The 21,182-nt window shown below is 47.1% G+C and overlaps 1 protein-coding gene across 1 annotated transcript; it reads right to left on the bottom strand.

The window, feature by feature from the left end:
- Nucleotides 1–910: 910 nt before the first annotated feature.
- Nucleotides 911–4,239, bottom strand: cdc42ep1b (CDC42 effector protein (Rho GTPase binding) 1b; the record flags this gene model as incomplete). Its single annotated transcript, XM_079746943.1, has 2 exons — nucleotides 911–1,932; nucleotides 3,795–4,239. The coding sequence occupies 2 exons, from the start codon at nucleotides 4,237–4,239 to the stop codon at nucleotides 1,292–1,294; spliced, it is 1,086 nt and encodes a 361-aa protein (XP_079603069.1). The 3' UTR covers nucleotides 911–1,291.
- Nucleotides 4,240–21,182: the final 16,943 nt, after the last annotated feature.

Raw genomic sequence — 21,182 nt, 5'->3', positions numbered from 1 at the left:
TAACTTCACAGAATAAATATATCTTTATCTTTTAAATTCCATTAGATGCACCCAAGTTTTTCTTATTGTTAGCACTGCTTCATATAAGTCTGCATAGCACAGTACAATATAACAGGCTTTTATGTATAACTTAAACAGAAAACAGGTCACCTGTGACCTTTTTGAGCCATCACCAGTTTGCACCCCTGATTCTATTAAACCGTTAAAATCTTTCACATGTTTAAAACTGGTTAAAAAAGGTATTCATATTATATTGTTAACTCTATTCTTGTGTAATTTAAAATGTAAAAGTGTTCACCTTTTCGTTGCTCTCGAGTGAAAAGTGAGAGTGAAAATCCTTACAGAACCAACCGCTAAAAACACAAGGACGGACGGAAACTCTGGACCGGCTCCGCCCCGGAGCTGATCCGAACCAGCTCCGCTCTCTACCAACTCCGGTCTGGACCAGCTCCGCTCAGTCCGGCTCCGGTCCGGTCTGGCTCTATTCTGGGTGAACTGACAGAGACAAGTTGCAACAAATTTGGAGATCCTATTCATGAAATAACTAACTAGCTAACTAAATAACTAACTAAATAATTAACTCTAAACTTGGCGCCTCAACGGACAGTGAGTTGTGGTGATCATCCATCCATTCCTTTCGAAATATCTCACATGTCAGAGAGGGTAACCATGGTTTCTCCATGCTGATCGTGACGTAATCAACCCTTAACTCACAAGCTCGACATGCAGGTGAACGTTTCCATGGTAACAGCAAGCTCCACCAATCAGAGACGTCGCTGTTACGCCTCAGGATTCATGGCAGTTAGTATGTTTCCAAGCCATCTCAAATATATATATAGATACTTTTATTAAAACAAAGTTGACATACAGACTTGTGGCTTATATTTGAACAAATACCATCATTTCACAATCTCATAGTTGCTCGTAGGTCAATAATGCTGTATTACGCAAGTTCTTTAGCTATATTTGAGATGGTTTACCAAGGTAGGTATTATTCCACTGTCGAGTTAACGTGTTATTCTTACATAGGTTTGTCAGTTAGGTGCTCTGTGGATGTTTCGATCAGTTCGGTTTAAAGGTAATCAATAAAGTTGGTGAAACCCTTGTGCAGTGCAGAGTGAGCGCCACACCGATGACCTTTTAAGTGTTAGTAGGTAAACAACACGACACATACATCTCCTCACAGGGCCGGTGGTTCTGAGGACGATGACTTCATCCCTCTTGTGGAAACAGTCTGAAGACTTTGTCCACGTTTTCGGCCTTCGGCTGTATGACCGCGCGGCCTCAGCTCCTACAGTTTAATCTCGTCGTCCTCGCCGCCGGCGTGCGGCGTGATCCGGCGTCCTGAGAACGACACAGCGGTACGGAGGCCGTGGGGCGGCGGCGAGGCATGGTCCCGGTGACTGAAGGACCCACCCCCGTAGTGGCGGGACAGCACAGTGGACGCCCGCTGGAAACGCTCCGCGTCCATGGCCGGCTCCGCCCCCTGAGGGGAGCGGCAGGACGCCTCTGGCGGCGTTCTCGCGGGATCGCCACCGCTGCCCGCCGCCGCCACCCCTCGCTCCGTCCAGACGGAGGTTCGGGAGCTCCCCCTGGTGGAGGTGAGGGAGCTGGGGGGGCTCTCCAGTGCCATCTGCAGGACGGAGGAGGAGCGGTCATCCTCCTCTTCCTCGTCCTCCTCATCCCCCGGCCCCTCGGTCTCCAGGCCGCCACCCGATGGGCCATTGGGGCTGTCGATCAAACTCAGGATCTCACTCATTAGGGAGGGGCCGAGGTCGAAGCTGAAGTCGGTGAAATCGGTCAAGGAGTCGGAGAGCGTGGGAGTGGCCCCGCCGCCGCTGTCCGCTACGGAGCTCTTCCGGATGTTTCCCTCCGGAAACTCTCTGTCCAGCCTGGAGAGACGGGGGAGAGTGACGAAGCCGGACTGCAGACCTGAGAAAGAGATAGAGAGAGCAGAGGAAGTCAGATATTTGTCAGATTTGTTATAGAAATAAATACCATATAAACTAAATGATTTCAGGCCTCCCCTGTTGTCATTGATTCTAATAGTACAACAGTAACCATAAGCAACATGCAGTTTGTTTAATCTCTGCTACGAGGCAGCAGGCTACCAGCTGCCACACCAGTTTTTCCTCTCTTCAAACCCACACACATTCCGCGGTGCCATGACGGCACTGGCTCCGAAGGCACTTTTTTCATATTCTAAAACCGGCCTGAAAAGAGCATTTAAAGAGCAGTAAAGCCACCGCTGAATGCACAGTTTAACCAGTGTAAGGACATAGCAAGGTACTAAGGAAGGTCAGCTTGTTGTTAGTAGGCACAACATGTATAGAAAATCAAAACAGTACTTCGGCGCAGATAAACCTTTCTTGACAAGGTCAAAGAATAGTTCACCAGTGTTTACGCACAGATACTGTGGTGTATATTGGTATATGTTGGTTTTCCTCAGCCTCTAGCTAAAGTTAGTGAACACTGATCTGGTTCCTCTGTATCTGTAGGGCAGCAACTACTCAAGCCACAACACACACACACAGACACACACACACACAAACAAAGAAATGAGTACACACCTTCGCCCACACACATATGGATGTTTGTGTCCAGACACAAACATCCACTGATTGGGGGGGGGGGGGCGACTTTTTTACATAGTCCAGTCAAAGTAACACACACACAGACACAACGGTGTCAGAAATTTCCTCTTTCACACGTGTTGCATGTAAGCGTGTGTAACTGCAGATGTGAATGCATGTGTGTGAGGTCGTATGCAGTTCTCAGGTGATGCAGGGGTGACTGAGGGGACACACAGACCGCAGGCTGATGAACACATTTTACATCATCACCATCATTTATCTTAAACAGGGACAAATTTGAGATTCTAGAGATTCCATCCACCTCTGTCCTCAACTTGTTGCTAAACCAGCCTTGTGTGTTAAGTGCTTTGGTCTGTCTATAAACCATCAGTCGTATATCAACAAACTATCATTTGAAAATCGTACACATTATCACAAAAACTATCACACTAAACTTTCCATGAAGTCTGGAGGACTAAATTCCAACCTTGGTTATTCGGTCCTTTGACCTTTCTGAGAAGGACCCCCACCTGGGGAGAAACCTGGGGGACAAGGATAACCGGTGATTCATGTCTCAGTCAGCTCAGTTAATGTTGGGTTAAACTATGCAACTACACCTACACAAAGACACACACACACACACACTGACACACATGTATTTTGTACCGGCGGCCATTATGGGCGCTCTGAAGCAACGTTTAGGTGTCTGGACTGCAGACGACGATGCATCTGTTCCAAAGGGAAATTTTGTAATGGAGCATTAGTATATAAAGTATTGTTTCTCTCTTCTGGCTGAATGTATTTGTTTTTTAGTCCCATGGTTAATGTCTGCCTGCTCTCTGCCATCCAAAGTGCTCCTCAGGGCATGAGAGACACTGACCCCGATCAACTCGTTCCACCAGTCGGGAGCGGCCGTTGGTTATCAACGTGAGCCAAGAGTTCTGCTCAATGCTCTTGCCTTATTTATTTTTATGCTTCATGATAGAGTGAGACAGCCAGGAAAGTAAGGACAAGCAGCAAAGGACCACAGGCAGGTATCGAACCCTGCGTCGCTGCGATTAGGAATGTGCCATAATGGTACGCGCTCTACTCGGTGAGCCACCGGGCAGCCCCGTCAGTTCACTTTAAGACAGAGACATTCCACGGTTGCCCGGCAACAGTAAAGTGAGGCGCAGCCCGCCGCTCCGCCCTTTCCAGGCCCCTCCCCTCGCCTCCACTCACCGTAGCGGTAGTAGCCCTCGTTAGAGCTGGCCGAGCTGGGGAACAGCGCTCTCTGCAGGCCGCCATTGTGCATGTCCAGGTTCAACTGGGGCAGCGAGACGGCGTTCTTGATGATGGGTGAGATGGACGGCGGCGGCGGCGAGGACAGCTCCCGGGAGCCCCCCCGGAGCCGCGGCTCCGGGTTCCGGCGGACGTGGCGGAACGTGCGGGTGAAGAATCCGGTGGCGGAGTCGGGGCTCCCCGCGGGCTCCTCCCTGCGGCCGCCGTGGTTACTGAGGAAGGAGGTGTCCCCGAACACCTCCCCGCCCCGGCCCACGTGCATGGTGTGCCGGAAGTCGGCGAGCGGCGGGCTTATCATGTCCACGGAGAGGTCGCTCTTGAAGTTGCGCCGGCTCTGGGAGCCCGACGCCAGGCCCTTGAAGCCCGGGATCTTCGCCATGCTCATGGCGGCGGCGGACGGGGGAGGGTGACGGCAGACGAAGGCGTAACGTCCCTCCGTCGAAGCCTCCTGTTTTTTTCCAGAAGGTTCCTTGATGTGCTTTACAACCGACACAGTTGGGCCCCGTTATCCCGAGAATGAGTTCAGGGACTCTCCATCTCCTGTGGAGAGGGGGGAGAGAGAGAGAGAGAGAGAGAGAGAGAGAGAGAGAGAGAGAGAGTAAGAGTTAAAATGTGTTAAATGAGTAGCATGGAGAGGAAGGCAGGAAATGTGTTGTCCAGTGGCCTAAGAATGTGCACATAATTCATTCTCCATGCAGCGAGTGCCAACTCTGCTGCCTCCTCTCCCCTCCTCACCCTGCCAGCCAGCCCCCCTCTAAGGCCACCCCAGAGCAGGATGTCGGAGGGCACAGTGGGTACATTCTGTATGTCTGTGTGTCCGTATGGAGTCGGCAGCACTGTTTACGTTCCTGCTCTTTTTCTGTGTCAGAAACTCTTCTCTCTCTCTCTCTCTCTCTCTCTCTCTCTCTCTCTCTCTCTCTCTCTCTCTCTCTCTCTCTCCCTCTCTCTCTCTCGCTCCTCCTTTCCCTCTGTCAGTGTCAGTTTCTTCATTTTACCACCACAGATCAAAATAGAAAGCCCTCTCTGTTCCTGCACAGAGCACTGGCTTTAGAGTGATCAAATCCCAGCCGAAAGGTTCCAGGCCCGATTCCCCAATATCTGCAGAATATCTGTAGGTATCCTTGAGCAAGTTTGGTCCCGACAAAAGTGAAACTAGACATTTTCTAAGAGAACCACAAAAGCACAAAACCAACTGGAATCAAAGCCTTTGTGACTCCACAAACAGATGGAGCTGCTTTGTTCCTACAAAGAGGGCAACAAACACATGCCTTCTTCTAGGCTGCTACAGACAACAGAGTAACTAGGCTACATCCTAACACTCCTGGCTTACCCTCTGTCTACTAGCTCTTCACTAGCCTCCTAGGGATATGTCAGGACTTAGTTTAACTTACTAACCCTTCAATGTTCCAGAGCGTAAAGTTATAATTCAGTCTTTCTATCTAAATATAGATAATAATAACTAAATTATTGATCATGCATATTTCATGTAAACATTTATATAAATCTTTGTTTAAACATGATGGTAAAACTTCCATCCCGTGAGACTGGACCTCATTGAGTTGATGCTAACGTAGCATCGGGGCTTCCTAGCTCGCGGGCTACGTGTTTCTTTCTGGAGTTTATAAGTAATCCTGTTGACGAGGCTTAATTGGATTAGCATGTCTGCTAACCGCTCGGTTAGACCGGCCGTCCGGCGGCTAGCCAGACAACTCACTGTGGGAATCAGCGCTGTCATCAACGTTTGGGATATGATGTCATCGTTTGAGATATGGCGTCTACGTTTCCTTACCATCTGATACACAGATGTCCGTCCCCCCACCACCACCACCATTATTACATTGTTTCTCCATCTGGTTAATGCTTTAGTTCCTCCTCTTTCTCGAGGAATCTCCAAAGCACGTTTAGATGTTTAACGTGCCGTCAACATAATACGATGCTTCCATGGAAACTGAATCTTGAACCAAATTCAACAACCAAAGAAAGAACCACTTCAGAGACGTCCTAATCTTCCACTTACTGGCAGTGAGTTCTGGAGGACCATGTTCTCGATCTCCTGGTTGGCGTCTCCACGGTTTCATGCGAGAGACGGGGGTCCGGGCAGAGACTGAGACTCTCAGGACAGAGACAGAGAGGGTCTTGGCTTGGAGACCCGGGGAAAGGGCCTTGGCTCGGGGGCACCCTCTCTCTCTCTCTCTAAAGATCTTTATCCATGGCTCCACATGGCTCCTCCAACTCTGCAGGCACGGAGTCTCCGCTCAGCCAGAGGAAGCCCCTCTCTTCCTCTCGTCTTCTTCGTCACTCGTTAGTGTAACCGCTCAGCTGTGATCCTGCGGAAGGGTTTCAAAACCTTCATAAAGCAAAGGAAACAGAGAAGAAGATTCACACACAGCCGGAAGGGCTACGTAAGAGGCAGTGATAAAATGCGTGTCAGCCACGTTGCGTTCAAGAGAGGCCGTGAGAACGACACTGTAGGATTGGCCATGTTTGGGATTATCCCCTAATCCCAGCTGTCTTTTTTTTCTCTCTCTCTCTCTCTCTCTCTCTCTCTCTCTCTCTGTCCCTTGCTTGCTCTCTGCCATCTCTACAATCCACTTAGTTTCCTCTAGCAGGGGGTCCGACCAACACAGGGGACTCACCGCTTCATTAAGTTCACTTGAGGCCAGGGGAGAGAGAGAGGGAGGACGGAGAGGGAAGGAGAAGTAGAGAGGAAAGGAGTGAGAGAGACACAGCCAAGAAGAGAGAGAGAGAGAGAGAGAGAGAGAGAAAGAGAGGGAGGCATTTGTGGTGGGGTCAGACAATGAGAGAGGGAGACAGGTGGGGAGATAGAGGTGCAGACAGAAAGAGATACAGTAAATGTACATTATCCTTGCCAATAAAGCACTATGAATGGGGGGTGAAAAAAAAGAATGGTAAAAAACTGGGGAAAACTTGGTGACACAGTGAGAGAATGAGGTACTGTGAAGGGTTGAGATTTGAGTTGGAGACTACGGCCAACAGTGAGAAAAGACACGGTCAGCTCCACATAAAGCTGTCAAGCAGATGAATGCTGGGATTAACTACTGGAGGGACCGGGAATGTGTATTCTTTCAGATCAGTTCTGGCTGGGGGAGCTGGTTCTTCAAGGACAATGCCGGTCTGGGTGATCAAATGATCGTAACCTTGCTCTTGGTGATAAGACATTTTGTATTAGTAAATATTTTAAGCTCCCAAACATTCGGATGGCCAAAGTGCTGTATTTACATAGTTACAGTCGTGTTTAGCCTGTGAATGCTAAATACTCTTCAGAAAGATAGTATCAACGAGGAAGGGGGGGGGGGGGGGGGGGGGGGGGGAATCCCCAGGTTCTGATCTGATAAGGAATACCACAGCAGGTATCTATTAAAGACGCAAATAGTCGTATTTATCTCCCTTTCTGCCTCAGCCTAACATGGGTAATCTTCGTCCTCAGTACAAGGTCTTTGGACCACGGACGTCAGATGTCGGTCTCTCCAACACGCCCTACAGTGCCAGTGCAGGTTCATCTGGCCTGTGGTGGTGGGAGAGAGGAACCTCCAAGCCTCCTCGTGTTGAATATCACCCTGTTCATTGAACACTCCCTCACTCCCTGTCCATGTGTCCGTGTTCCCTGACTAGTCCTTTGCCTTCTCCCTGCCGGATTGTTTGCCTGATCTCCAATTGATTGATGACCTTCTAATGGAGTTAATGGAGGCAGAAGAAGTCGGCTCTCTCTCTCGCTACATTTTACGTCTACTCATATTTGTCCTACTTCCTGGTTTCCTTGTTCACCATCTCCTGGAAATGAAGTTTGATCACATGAGATTCCCTTCTTTCCACCAGGACGGAACCATTGGATCATCCATGGTCTTCCTGAGTGCTGGGAGGGGGTGGGGGAACACCAGCGTGAGCCGGTAGGTGACACGTCGACGGCCTCAGCCTGGACCCGGCAGAAGCAGCAGGGCCTCCGCACTGCTTACCTGCCCGGCTGCATTCAGTTCAGATTACCTCCTCTTAATCTGCGGTTAATCCAATTAATACAGAGGAAAGGTAATCTAGAGAACTGGCGGAGAGCAGACAGCCGTCTGTCACACGTAGCAGGAGAGCTCTAGGGTTCAGAGAATCACCGTCCAATCTAATATAGAATATCAACATATTTAGGAGGACGAAGACCTTCTACAGCAATGGTGAAGACAGACTTTAACATCATGTCGGTTTGACTGCTCTCTCTCTCTCTCTCTCTCTCTCTCTCTCTCTCTCTCTCGACATTGAGTAAGACATGCAGCACCATAACCTCTATTGTAGCTCAGAATGGGACTTTATTTTCAACCTCACTTGTAAGTCACTTGGGACACCAGGGTCTGCTCAAGGACCAAATGTTAATGTTACCCAGTCTAGCACCACCATAAGCTTGACTATCATATATTCATGGCTGTAGGGGAGGATAGGAGGAATTCTCCTGGGAAGCCATCTTTAGTCTGCACATGGTGTCAATATAAAGCCCAGACCCACTGCTGCATAAACCCGGGTTCACCCCCGTTGGGGCCGTGTTGCTGACGGAAGCTCTGTGTGAGTTGGTTAGAACCCACCGGAACGCACAACTATACAATATACACAACAAAAATATAACTAGTAAAATGCAAGCTAAAAGATAAAAAGACAAATGCACAACACACACAACTACATACATAACTAACAACAACACAAAACTACACCACACAGGAATATGCAACATCAACCAGACCAACACAACAGCAGTAGGTCATCAGTCATCACTGAGGGCCATGTTCAAACACACACACACACACACACACACACACACACACACACACACACACACACACACACACACACACACACACACACACACCAATGGTGTTGTCTACTTGATACGCAGGTATACGCCGTATACCCACTATGCTCCAGGATTTCCGTATACCCACTTAAAAATGTGCACGAATACGTATCAATCGTTTTGTGACAGAACTCTCACTTCAATGTTTAATTTTCGCAAATACCGGTTGGGTATAACTGCAATAAAATACTTTTAGCAGGGAAAGTTATCTCCTACATTCATTTTTCATAAAATTCCCCTTGCGCGCTCGCGCTCTGCCCTGTCTCTGTTACGAAGCGCGAAGCTGCCCCTGCATCTCTAGATGTTAGTTGGCGGGCTAAGCCCCTCCCTCTCGCGCTGTGATTGGCCACCCACACAGATTGAAAGATACAATTACAATATTACAATACGAAAAGCAAACTACACTATTTCAGTCATTTAGTTAGTTTTAAGCCAGGCCCAAAATCTACTGCTTCCGCTTCGGTTGACCCTGCAGCAGCAGATGCCACTACCAGAGCTACGGAGACTAGCAAAGACACAACAGAAAAGTGTGTGTGTGTGTGTGTGTGTGTGTGTGTGTGTGTGTGTGTGTGTGTGTGTGTGTGTGTGTGTGTGTGTGTGTGTGTGTGGGGGGGGGGGGGGGGGGGGGGGGGGGGGGGGGGAGGGGGGGGGGGGGGGGGGGGGTTGGGGGGTGTGTGTGTGTGTGTGTGTGTGTATGTCCAGTCCTCCCATATTAATGTATATATCACATAACAAGTAATCAACGGAAGACAATGTTTAAATCCCACTGTATATCTCCTTGTTACTTTTAGATGAGAACCACTGGCCAGCCTTGTGTCAGGCTAGGGAATTTAAAATCAGGCATCCTTGGTTAGAGTGGAGGGAAAGAAAGTTAGGTAAATGTCAGCCAACATGCAGTTGGTATACACAATTGAAATTCATAAAGTTAATAACTATGCAAATGAGAGTATAGCTAATTCATGGTCATTTTTAAGGTGCAGTAATTTCAGACTTTTACACAATTCAATTACTGTATGGTATGTTAGATAACAACAATAAGAGATTAAATTAAAGAGTGAAACATTAGTCTCCTTTCATCTCCTTCTCATGCATTGGTTAGCCATGGTTGTAAACAGTTCCTTAAATTATTTTGAGGAGATTTTGACCTTGTTTAGCAGGTGCTATTGTTACTATAGATACACAAAGGACAACTTGTCATTTTTGTGTTCTATTTGTTCATACTGTAATTAAAACTGATAAGCCTATTCAGCTTTCCATGATTGTTGGTAATCGGTGCACTCTTAAATCCATGCAGCGGGTTGTAGACCCCTGCGTTAGTGAGTGTGGTGCGACACCCCATCAGCGCCACACACGTACACGTACCGGCGGGACGGGTGTGTACGAGGCTGGGAGGGAATCATCCCACTATACCCACTACAATAAAATAGACCACTGACACACACACACACACACACACACACACACGCACACACACACACACACACACACACACACACACACACACACACACACACACACACACACACACACACACACACACACACACACACACACAAAGCGCCTGACATCATTAATAAGCAGTCTTACTAAGAAGATTCACGCCTCACGTCAGCGATAACGCGAGGCAGAGATAAAGGCAAACACGACTCCCACACACCTTTCAGAAATGCAACTGAAGCAAAATAACCGTACATCCCTCCCTCACTCTTCTCCAGGAGGTGAAATCAGGACTTTGATCTTCATGGAGCCTTCACTACTGAAGGCTCAGCATAACAGTGCCCCATCTTTGACTTCAGTTATAGGCCTACTGACGACAGTCGTAACGACCGCTTTCACCAAAGGAAAACGGGATTTGCGTATCCGAGAAATCAGGATGATATTCTGATTAGATTCTAATACTCAATCCAAAGCAGTAACTAGTAGATCACGGTTTTTTCCAAGGCTACTAGTCCTTAAGATGTTTTAACTCTCTCATCTCTAAGACGATTTGTCATATCTGACTGGGACCAAGACACATATTATTAGATCCTAAACTTAACGCATTTGTGGCATTTGTGGGTTTACTTCGTTATCAAATGAAAGTCTCTAGTCAATGAACAATGTGAAATTATATTTAAGATCTAAGGTTTTAATGAAACCGTTTTTTTTTTTTTTTTTTGTAAAACTTACTACGCATAACACCGCATTGTTCATCGCAAAAAAAATAAAATAAATAGGCTTTCTTAGTATGCAACGCTCACCTTGAGTGAAATAAAAAAGTAATCCCGGGGCCGAAAGGAAATTAAACTCCGTGTAGTCGATGTGACGTGTGTTTGTGTGTGTGTGTGTGTGTACGTGTGCCGGGTAGTTGAGATGTTGCGCAGAGGAGCGTCGTGGTCCCGGACAGCTCCGAGGAGGAGGAGGAGGAGGTGTGTGTGTGTGTGTGTGTGGGTGGGACAAGCCAATTAGAAGTGGTCGAGTCTTACAGAAACAAGGATAATATTACAAATGATTTAAGATGGAAAGCAATCAATGAGCAGCAATCAATTTATACGATACATGGCTTTATGAAAGAGTGTGTGTGCGTGCGTGCGTACTCATCATATAGACCATAATCCCTCCCTTCCTCCCTTCCTCCATCCTCCTTTTGTTGACGCTGAATAAGATATTGTTTCATGTCGTGGTCCTAAATCCTCCGTGCCCTGAGAGATTGCCCAGCCCCTGACCAGCAGTACCATGTGGCCCAGCCTTCGGCTGCTTCCTCCAGGACGGTATTTAAAGCTTTCTTGGCAGGCCGGGTTTGTGTGAAAGTCATTTCCTGAGGAACAAACCGAAGACTGCTCGCCCCGTTTAAATATAACTCACCGCCCTTCTCCTCTTTCCTCTCCCTACTCCGCCCTTTTCCTCCTCTCAGGAGCTCCTCACCACCTCCTCTCCCTTCTCCTCTTTCCTCTCCCTACTCCGCCCTTTTCCTCCTCTCAGGGGCTCCTCACCACCTCCTCCACCTCACCCTCTACCTCACCACTCTCCCTACTCCTCCCTCTTCCACCTCCTCCTCCTCTCAGGAGCTCCTCACCACCTCCTCCACCTCACCCTCTCCCTACTCCTCCCTCCTCCTCCTCTCAAGAGCTCCTCACCACCTCCTCCACCTCACCCTCTCCCCTCTCCATACTCCTCCCTCCTCCTCCTCTCAGGAGCTCCTCACCACCTCCTCCACCTCACCCTCTCCCTACTCCGCCCTCCTCCTCCTCTCAAGAGCTCCTCACCACCTCCTCCACCTCACCCTCTCCCCTCTCCATACTCCTCCCTCCTCCTCCTCTCAAGAGCTCCTCACCACCTCCTCCACCTCACCCTCTCCCTACTCCTCCCTCCTCCTCCTCTCAGGAGCTCCTCACCACCTCCTCCACCTCACCCTCTCCCTACTCCTCCCTCCTCCTCCTCTCAAGAGCTCCTCACCACCTCCTCCACCTCACCCTCTCCCCTCTCCATACTCCTCCCTCCTCCTCCTCTCAAGAGCTCCTCACCACCTCCTCCACCTCACCCTCTCCCCTCTCCATACTCCTCCCTCCTCCTCCTCTCAAGAGCTCCTCACCATCGCCTACACCCCACCCTCTATGTGAAGTCTAGATGATGATACATGGCCTGGTGCTCCATGCTGCCATGCAGGAGATCTCCCTGAGTGTACAGTGAAGGCGGGTTCAACCTGTGCACACTGATTACTCAACGAGCAACAGGTGTGCAGCCTCCCCCCGCCCCAGAGTCCAATCAGACTGGGCCAGGCTTCTTCAACCAGCCATCCCCCACACACACTCTCACAGCAATATAAAAAACGTATAGGGTAGGTCTAAATCTTCAACTCAATTTGAGAGTCAGTCTATGTGTGTTTATTCTTGAAATCCAACTGCAAAATGCAAATAGAGCACATTAACGAAAGGGAAGAAAAAATGATCTAAGAAATATTTCCGCATACTGCCTAGAAGTAAAGAAGCCTTACAATAGGCTAGGATGGGCTAGCTAGGCTCACGCTCAGCTAGACTAATGCTAAGCCAACGTTAGCCTAATGCTAGGTTAACAACAGTCTAGGTTGTGAATCCAGCTGTTTTCCCAGAAGTGTATTGCGGCGTGTGTGAAGTAGTCGGGGTCAAAAGTCACACCAAAGAGGCCGACCCAGGTGTTTACGTTCGGCCTGCATCCGTGTTGATGTGGATCCAGGAAGCCGGTGTCATGGTAACAATGGAGCATTGTGACGACATGTCACAAAGTCCCTCTCACAGGCTAGGACAGCACACACACGCACACACGCACACACACACACACACACACACACACACACACACACACACACACACACACACACACTGTTGTAAACATGCCAACAAACAGTACAAAGACGGACCGTGCTACAGAGTGTGTTGTTCAAGGTCTGAATATAGCCCTCCCTGTCTCGGGGGGGGGAGGTTTGAGGGTGGCTTGGTGAGAGGGAGCAGGGGGGAGGTGGGGCGGGAATGGGGGAGGTTAGGGAGTGAAGATGGTGAAGGGGGCTGAGAAGGGAGGAGAGGGAGGTGGATGAGGGGGGAGGTGGTTGATGGGTGGGGGAGGATGGGGGTGGAGGGAAGGGGCGAGGTGTTTGGGAGAACCAGTGCTGTGTTCCGATATCCATACTTCCATGAGTACACTTAAACGTAATACACTATTCACTAAGTGCGCTGATTTTCAGATGTCAGTGTCGCCGACGTTGGCCCAGCCTGGCTCCGCCTCTTCCGCTACGTAGCTAAGATGGCTGCCGTTTGGTACGAAAAGTGTACATCGATCCACACTTTGAGTACACCATCCTGGTCCTTTCAGTACACTTATTTTCGCCCCGATCTTAATTGGAACGCCCTCCGTACTCAAACTAAGTATAGTGAGGGTGGATAGTATGGATGTTGGAGCACAGCACGAGACTTTTCACCCTGACCACCATCCTGTCCTGCCCCCAGCAGAAAAAGTTCTAGTTATGGTTCTAGTTATACATACAGTAGTAGTAGCGATAGTGGGAGTCATAGTAGCACAGCCCACTGGATTAAAAGAGAGCCAGCACAATAAGGAGTTCACACAGAGCAGATGGGGAGAGGTTAGAATGCATTGTTTGTGAGTGAGAAATATGTTCACACAGTGATAGGGCTGATGTGTGTGTGTGTGTGGTTGAGCTCGGATTTAGACGCACTCTGTAATTCACATGTTAACTGCAGCTCTGATGTCGAAACGCACACACACACACACTCACACACACACACATGCACACACACACACACACACACACACACACACACACACATTCGTGCATGAACACACACAAACACAAATACATGCGTGCATGAACACACACACACAAACTCACACTCTCTCACTCACTCACTCACTCTCACTCACTCACACACACATGCGTGAATGCACACCCACCCACGCACACATGCACACTCTCACTAACAAACATCCTCACTCATTCACTCTCAAAAACACACCCCCCCACACACACACACACACACACACACACACACACACACACACACACACACACACACACACACACACACACACACACATACCCAACGTCTGTGGGATTGCACAGCCCAGGATGTGTGTGTGTGCATTTGTGTGGGTTTCTGTGTTTCTTTGTGCGTGCCTGCAAACATGCGTGCGTGTCTGGTGTGTGTGTGTGTGTGTGTGTGTGTGTGTGTGTGTGTGTGTACTAGATCAGAGATAGAGGTATACGTTTAAAGGGTAGGGCTATAGGAGTGACTACATTGGGATGAAATTGAGGTCAGACAGACATGTCTTTTGTGCGTGTCTGCATGCAGTCTGGCTGGTCTCTGGTCCTTCCTGTTGGCCAAGAAGAAGTGAGAAACCAGGCATCACAGCCTTCATCCCCATGGCCACAGGATGTCCTTTCTGCAAAGAGAGAGAGAGAGAGAGAGAGAGAGAGAGAGAGAGAGAGAGAGAGAGAGAGAGCGAGAGAGAGAGAGAGAGAGTGACATCACTGTTTTCCTACAGATCAACACATAAATCACATTATAATCTAACCCCGTCTCACTCTTGCCCCCCGCGCTCTGTCTCTCCTCTCGCTTTCTTTCCCTTTCTTTGTCCTTCTCTCTCCCTCTCTTTCTCTCTCTTTCCTTCACTCTCTCTCTCTCTCTCCCTCTCTCTCTCTCTCTCTCTCTCTCTCTCTCTCTCTCTCTATGTCTCTATGTCTCTATATCTCTCTCTCGCTCTCTCTATGTCTCTTGCCTCTGTTCCTAAAATAAAATGGAGACATTCTTTGAGGCGAGACAAAGCAATGATTCAACTGGAGCAGGGGGCAATGGGGTGGTGTATGGGGGTAAGAAGTGGGCGGGGTGCGATGTCAGTGGGTTGGGTGGGGCGGATGAGTCAGAGACAGCTCTACAGGGGTCAGCCGTGGGGGGGGGGGGGGGATAGCCTGTGTGTTATGTCTTACATAACCTTTGTTTGCAGAACCTAATCCTTTGTTTTTTTGCTTTGCTGTTTTTGTCCAAAAATTGGGAAAATATTACAAAATATTTTCCTGCTCTCTCAACATGTCTGTCCTTTCCCCACCTTACTGGTACTTCTGTGTTCCTCCTCAATGGGAGGGGTCCCTCTCAGTGTTGGGGGGTCTCCTCTAACCTTGGGAGGGCTCAGGATCAGGGAGTTAATAATAATATGGGGGCTTGTGAGGCCATTTGAGACTTTGAATGTGATCATTTTCTGTCATACTTTTGAAATGTTCATAACTACAGTGTGTAACTGGACTAATATTAAAATAGGAAAAATTAAGTTGCTTTTAAACTGAACCTGATTATAAAATCGGATACGTTGATTCATCTAAGATGGGACATTAAGATGGGACATTTGTTTTGCATCTCACTGTGCCTTAATTTTGATTCCATGTGACTCTATTCCTCTGAAAGTTGAATCCTTTGTTCCTGGCGGGTCTCTTTCTGTGTGTCTGTGCGAGCCGCCGCTGCCATACGACACATTCCAGTGACGAGGTCCTGAGGTCTGGTGCCACCATGAATGGGCGCTCTGTGTCTCTGTCCTCCTCACCCAGGGCCCAGCATGGCGGACCACTCACCCCCATCCTCCAGACACACACAGAGCTTGGATCTGTCCCCGCTGTCGGGGTGAGGAGGAGCAAGAGAGGGGACGAGGGGTGGAGGGGAGAAAATGGGGAGGAGTGGAAGGTGGAGGAGAGGAGGGGAGGAGAGGAGAGGAGGAGACATGAGAGGAGACGAAAGGGGATGAGAGGAGAGGAAAGGGGAGGAGAGGAGAGGAGGAGACATGAGAGGAGAGGATGGGGAGGAAAGGAAGGGTAGAGGAGAGGAGGAGATTTGAGAGGAGAGGAAGGGGGAGGAGAGGAGATGAGGATACATGAGAGGAGAGGGGACTATGGCGAGGAGAGGAGGAACATGAGAGGAGAGTAAAGAGGGGAGAAAAGGGGAGGGAGGAGCAAATTAGGGGAGAAAGGGAGTGGGAGAGGGGAGGAGGAGACATGCAAGGAGAGGAGGGAGGAAAGGAGAGGGAGGAGGGGAAGAGATAGGAGAAGGAGATATGAAAGGAGGGAGGAGAGCAGTAGACGAGGATGAGGAGACGAGTAGAGGAGGGGGAGGAAAGGACAGCACCACCACATAAAGGTGAAGAATGAAGAAGGGATGGGTGTAAGGAGATGGAGGAATGTAGAACGAGACAATGGAAGACACAGGGAGTAAGCAAAGGCAGGGTGTTGGATGTGGACTGTCACTCACTGCCGGTTGCCTAGCACTTCCCCGGACAGCCCGACTGTTTCCCTTCATGGAAATCCCCATTCCCATTCCCATAAAATATCTGTTCAAAACACTCTTGGTTTACATGCCTTATTTTGCATGCTGAAAATTGAATGTCCGCCGGGATAGATTATACTTTACAGTGAAAATGTCCTCCAGAAACATCAAAAATCTGTATCCTCAGAACCATAGCTTCAAATCAAAAACAGATTTAGATATACCAGATATATGGAGTTGCCTGGTTAAAATAGGTTGAATTAGTGTTTATTGTGTTATTGGGCAGAGTTATGGCAAATGCAATATTTGCTAATTTGCAAACATTATTTTTTCATCCCCAAGTCAGCTTCAGAAGGAAACCTACCATACACATAGAGGCCACCCTCCTGAACACATGTGTACAAATTGTGTGTTGACAGCTGAGCATTTTGATTCCAAGTCGGCGTAAGCAGGATGCAGGAACTTGAAACTTGCCAGGAACATAGAGGACTTAACATGTGTACATCGTTTGTGTGTTTCTCTGTATGTCTTAGTCTGCCTGTCTCTGTATGAGTATGCATGTATGTGTGAATAACAAAGAACCTACACTGCCGGAAGAATACTCTACGAGTAATGACTACACCCCTGATTCGCTTGAAAAGGGGGTGCGTGGTTGCCCTTGAACACCCCTGGGGCCAAAATTGCTGTTTTCCTTTACTTTAACTTGAGAAAAAAAAAAAAAAGTATATTATAATAGTATATTCTTCCATTCCATTTTTAAGAAAGATGAAGCTCTAGTTTACTATGCAGTTTCAATTCAATTTCCTTGAGGGAGTCATCCCAAACGGATCAATAAAGCCAAGTCGAAGTCTAAGTCTAAGTTTATTGTAGTTAAATCCTGTCAACTTTCATCAATTCGAAGAACAAAACAATGTTATTAAATGTATTCATACAATATTGTGCATACGTGCATTTTGTGTGCGTATGTATGTATTCACAAACACACAAAATGTAGTTCAAACAGGCAGACATGTTTTACAATTACATATACATTTAGGGCATTTAGCAGATGCTTTTATCCAAAGTGATTTACAATAAATACAATTGTCATAAAAAAGTGATCCTTACATTGGCAGGGACCTCGTTCCAACACTGTGGTGCCAAAATGAGTGAGTTGTGACTTGGATGATCGCTTTTACTTGCTCTTAGCGATGGCTGTACCAGACGTCCAGCTGAAGAAGTTCAGAGGAGCGCTTGAGCTTGGGTGTGTGATTTGACGGACGCTTGGAGGTAGACAGGAGCAGTTCCATTGACTGCCTTGTATGCCAGTACCATCGTCTTGAATCAGATACGAGAATTAAGGTAGGTTGAACACAAGTTGCGCTGCAGAGTTCTGGATACGTTGCAAAGGTTTAATCGCGCAGGCAGGGAGTCCAGCCAGGAGTGAGTTGCAATAGTCAAGGTGTGAGATGACGAGCACTTGGACCAGGAGCTGAGCTGCTTCCCTCTTGAGGAAGAGCCGGAAACTATGAATGTTGTAGAGGGCGACTCTGCAGGATCGGGCCACCGCGGGGATGTTTGCGGTGCAGCAAAACTGATTGAACAAGGTTTCTGGCAGTTGGTGATGGAATGACAGCGATGTTCCCAACAATGACCAGTAGGTCCATGAGGGCAATCTTTCCCTGGCATTAGGAGAAGATCAGTCTTGTTGAGGTTGAGCTTCAGGTGATGGGCAGTTTTCCAAGTGCTGACGTCTGCCAGACATTCTGAGATGCGTGTTGCTTCAAGGTGTTGTCAGAGATTTAAGGAGAAGGAGAGGAGGGCAGAAGGGGTCCCAGTACGGAGCCTTGAGGGACAACACTGCAGGGTTTGGACAAGGAGCCATTCCATGTGACCTGATATATAGGTGTGATTCGTCAGGTAGGATGTGAACCAGGATAGCTCGACAAGACCCCCTGATCTAGTGGTTGAGTGGTTGAGTGGTTGGTGGGCTAAATTCCCCAAAGCCTGGAAGACAAAAAGCAATCAGTCTCAAAAAATGAAGGATACGCGGATCATTAAATAAGAGCATCGTCATGATGGGATCCTGTTGGGATACTGATATTTTCACCAAGACCCCCAAAAAGAGAAATTTGATTTTGCTAAAGTATTTTGATTTATAAACTAATGATAAAAAACGAAACAAATCTGGGACTGTCAAGACAGTTAAAACAGTTAATGTTTTAATTTTCTCGATGAAGAACCTATCTGAACCCTCTTCAGGCTGTCTTCTAACTATCTGTGCTGTAAAGGTGGGGCTTAAACCAGCATAGACCTAACAAGAAACAAGTAATTCGACAAATAATAAAAACTTCAAGATGATCTACTTTTAATGTTCATATGCTTGTAATATACAATAATAAGTATAGCTAAAGTTGCAAGCAGCATTTTATGGGTGCCAAGCCTAAAGCCGACCAATAAGACCCTGTCAGACCATTAAGACCCTGACAGAGACCATGAAGACCCTGTCAGACCATTAAGACTGTGACGCAGACCATTAAGACCCTGACAAAGACAATTAAGAACGTTTTTATTTGCATACGGTTGACAACACTGGAATAGCATCAGCTTGGATCTGTTGATGGGCAAACAAAATTTCTTGACGGTATGTCAAAAGGCTGAGGAGTAATGATTCTATAAAGTTTTCAATTGATTGGTTTAGCACCCCCTATAGTCCTATTTTGATTAACTTTAGCCTGTTTAGCAGTTAAACCCGCCTTTAGTCACGGACGTAATTTGGACGTCCAGCCACCATTTTGTTACAGGTTCTGGGTTTCCTAGGCACATTTGCTCAACATGACGTGATACAAATGTCTACAGGATAAGGTCAGATAGTTAATTGATATAGCTCCCCCTATCGCCCGATCTGGGTACAATTTGGAGAGGTTGTAATATCAGTTAATTGTTTTATCGCTCCCCATAGCCCGATATGGATACAATTTGGCGGGGTTTATCTTGACCCATGTGCCTTTGAATACAAAGGCACATGGGTCAAGATAATACAAAGGCACATGTTGGATGAGGATTGGTTTAAGTTAACCTTGCCTTTTGGCAATAAGTTAATTTTTGAAGATTTTGAGCCGCTGGCGGCCATGTTGTTTTGTCAATCAACTCTATTTTACTTGAGCAGTTGGAACTTTGGTCCTTAACAGCCATTATATTGGTCCCGCTCAAATCAAACATTCCTTCTATGAACTGTAGTGATTTTAGTCATAGGCGACGCCCATTTCAATGCCACGCCCTAATTGAAAATAAGTTGAATCTTTCTTGTTCAGAATTTGATTCTGAACAATTTTTTTATTGGTCTCAAGATCATAGGAGTCAATTTTGATGTTGATATAAGCATTTAAGTCTTTACGCGTTTTAAACCACACCCTTTTTAGAAGTCAATGGCTCCTGGGCGCCTTAGTTTTTATTGTACAGACTTTGCTTTGTGTCAGATTGAAGACATTGGTCCATAGATGATAGCTGCTAAAGGATTTTTGTCTTAGTATAAAAACCTAGGATCCTTAAGGAATTGAGTGTTTTTACCAAAGTTTGAGATAGTCGTAAATTTATCCAAATAAACTCATAGGTTCTTGAGGCATATTTGTTTACCATGAGGATAAGCATCTTTTAACAAAGTGTCATGACTCTAAGTCAAAGTGGTTATGAGATATGTTTGTTCAAATTTTGCATTTTTGGACTGTTGCTATAGCACCACCTTTGGGCCAATCAGTGTAATATCTGCTCTCTGTTAATCTTGAGTCAGCCTCTACAGCAGTAGTAAGTTTCATAAAAAGCGTGCGAGTGGTTTAGGCTGTGTAAGTCAAACGTGGCGGAATAATAATGAAACTAACAATTACAAAAGTGGCCTTCACACTTTGTGCTTGGCACCCTAATTAGACTCCAATTACACATTATTTACAAATCGAAGCAGTGGTGGAAGGTAGTTTTAACGGGCCCCAGTGCACGCTATTATGACTATCCAATGGCATGCTAACTATTAACGTTAGCTACTAGTTATGAAGCGTGTGCACACACACAACTTTTTAACAGCATATGAAGTCGCCAAATAACTAGTTTTTCCGATTTATTTGAACATTTTAAGGCCTTAAAGAATTCCATGAAAGGGGGAATCTGAAGCTAGGGTTTCTGTGAATGAAAAGTTATTCTTTGAGTTCTTCACATTGTGTCTACGTTTCAGTCGTAGGCTGCACGATATGTTGATAGATAGTAAAATGATTGTATTAACAGAGATGGTTGGCACAGCTGCTGAAAAAAGCCTTAAGGGGCAATAAATGAGGTCCTATGTCAATCCCCTATTTCAAATCAACTAAACCACTGCCCGTTTCAGAACAAGGTAAAATAATCAATGATTTGGGTTGAACTAGGAGGGACCTTTCTTGGCAGCAATAAAAAAAACGGTGCTCTACTACACCATCTGAACTTCCAACATCACTGATGGTACCAATCTACACACCTCATTGAACCTTCACATTAAGATTATTTAATGAATTCCTCTAATTAACCCTTTCATTCATGGTTCCCTTTGAATAATGGGCATAAAGCCAAGGTCCTAGCAGCCGTCGGAGGTTAAGGTTTGAGATACTCTATTCACATTTAAATCTCAGCAGATTGGTTGAATACTGTCACAAAAATAACAGACACACACACAGACATACTACTAAACCGAATTTTCGTACA

This window comes from Pollachius pollachius, assembly GCF_949987615.1.
Source record: "Pollachius pollachius genome assembly, chromosome: 11".
NCBI lineage: Eukaryota > Metazoa > Chordata > Actinopteri > Gadiformes > Gadidae > Pollachius > Pollachius pollachius.
Note: the sequence above shows the minus strand (reverse complement) of the source record. Positions and strands in the feature narration are given on the sequence as shown.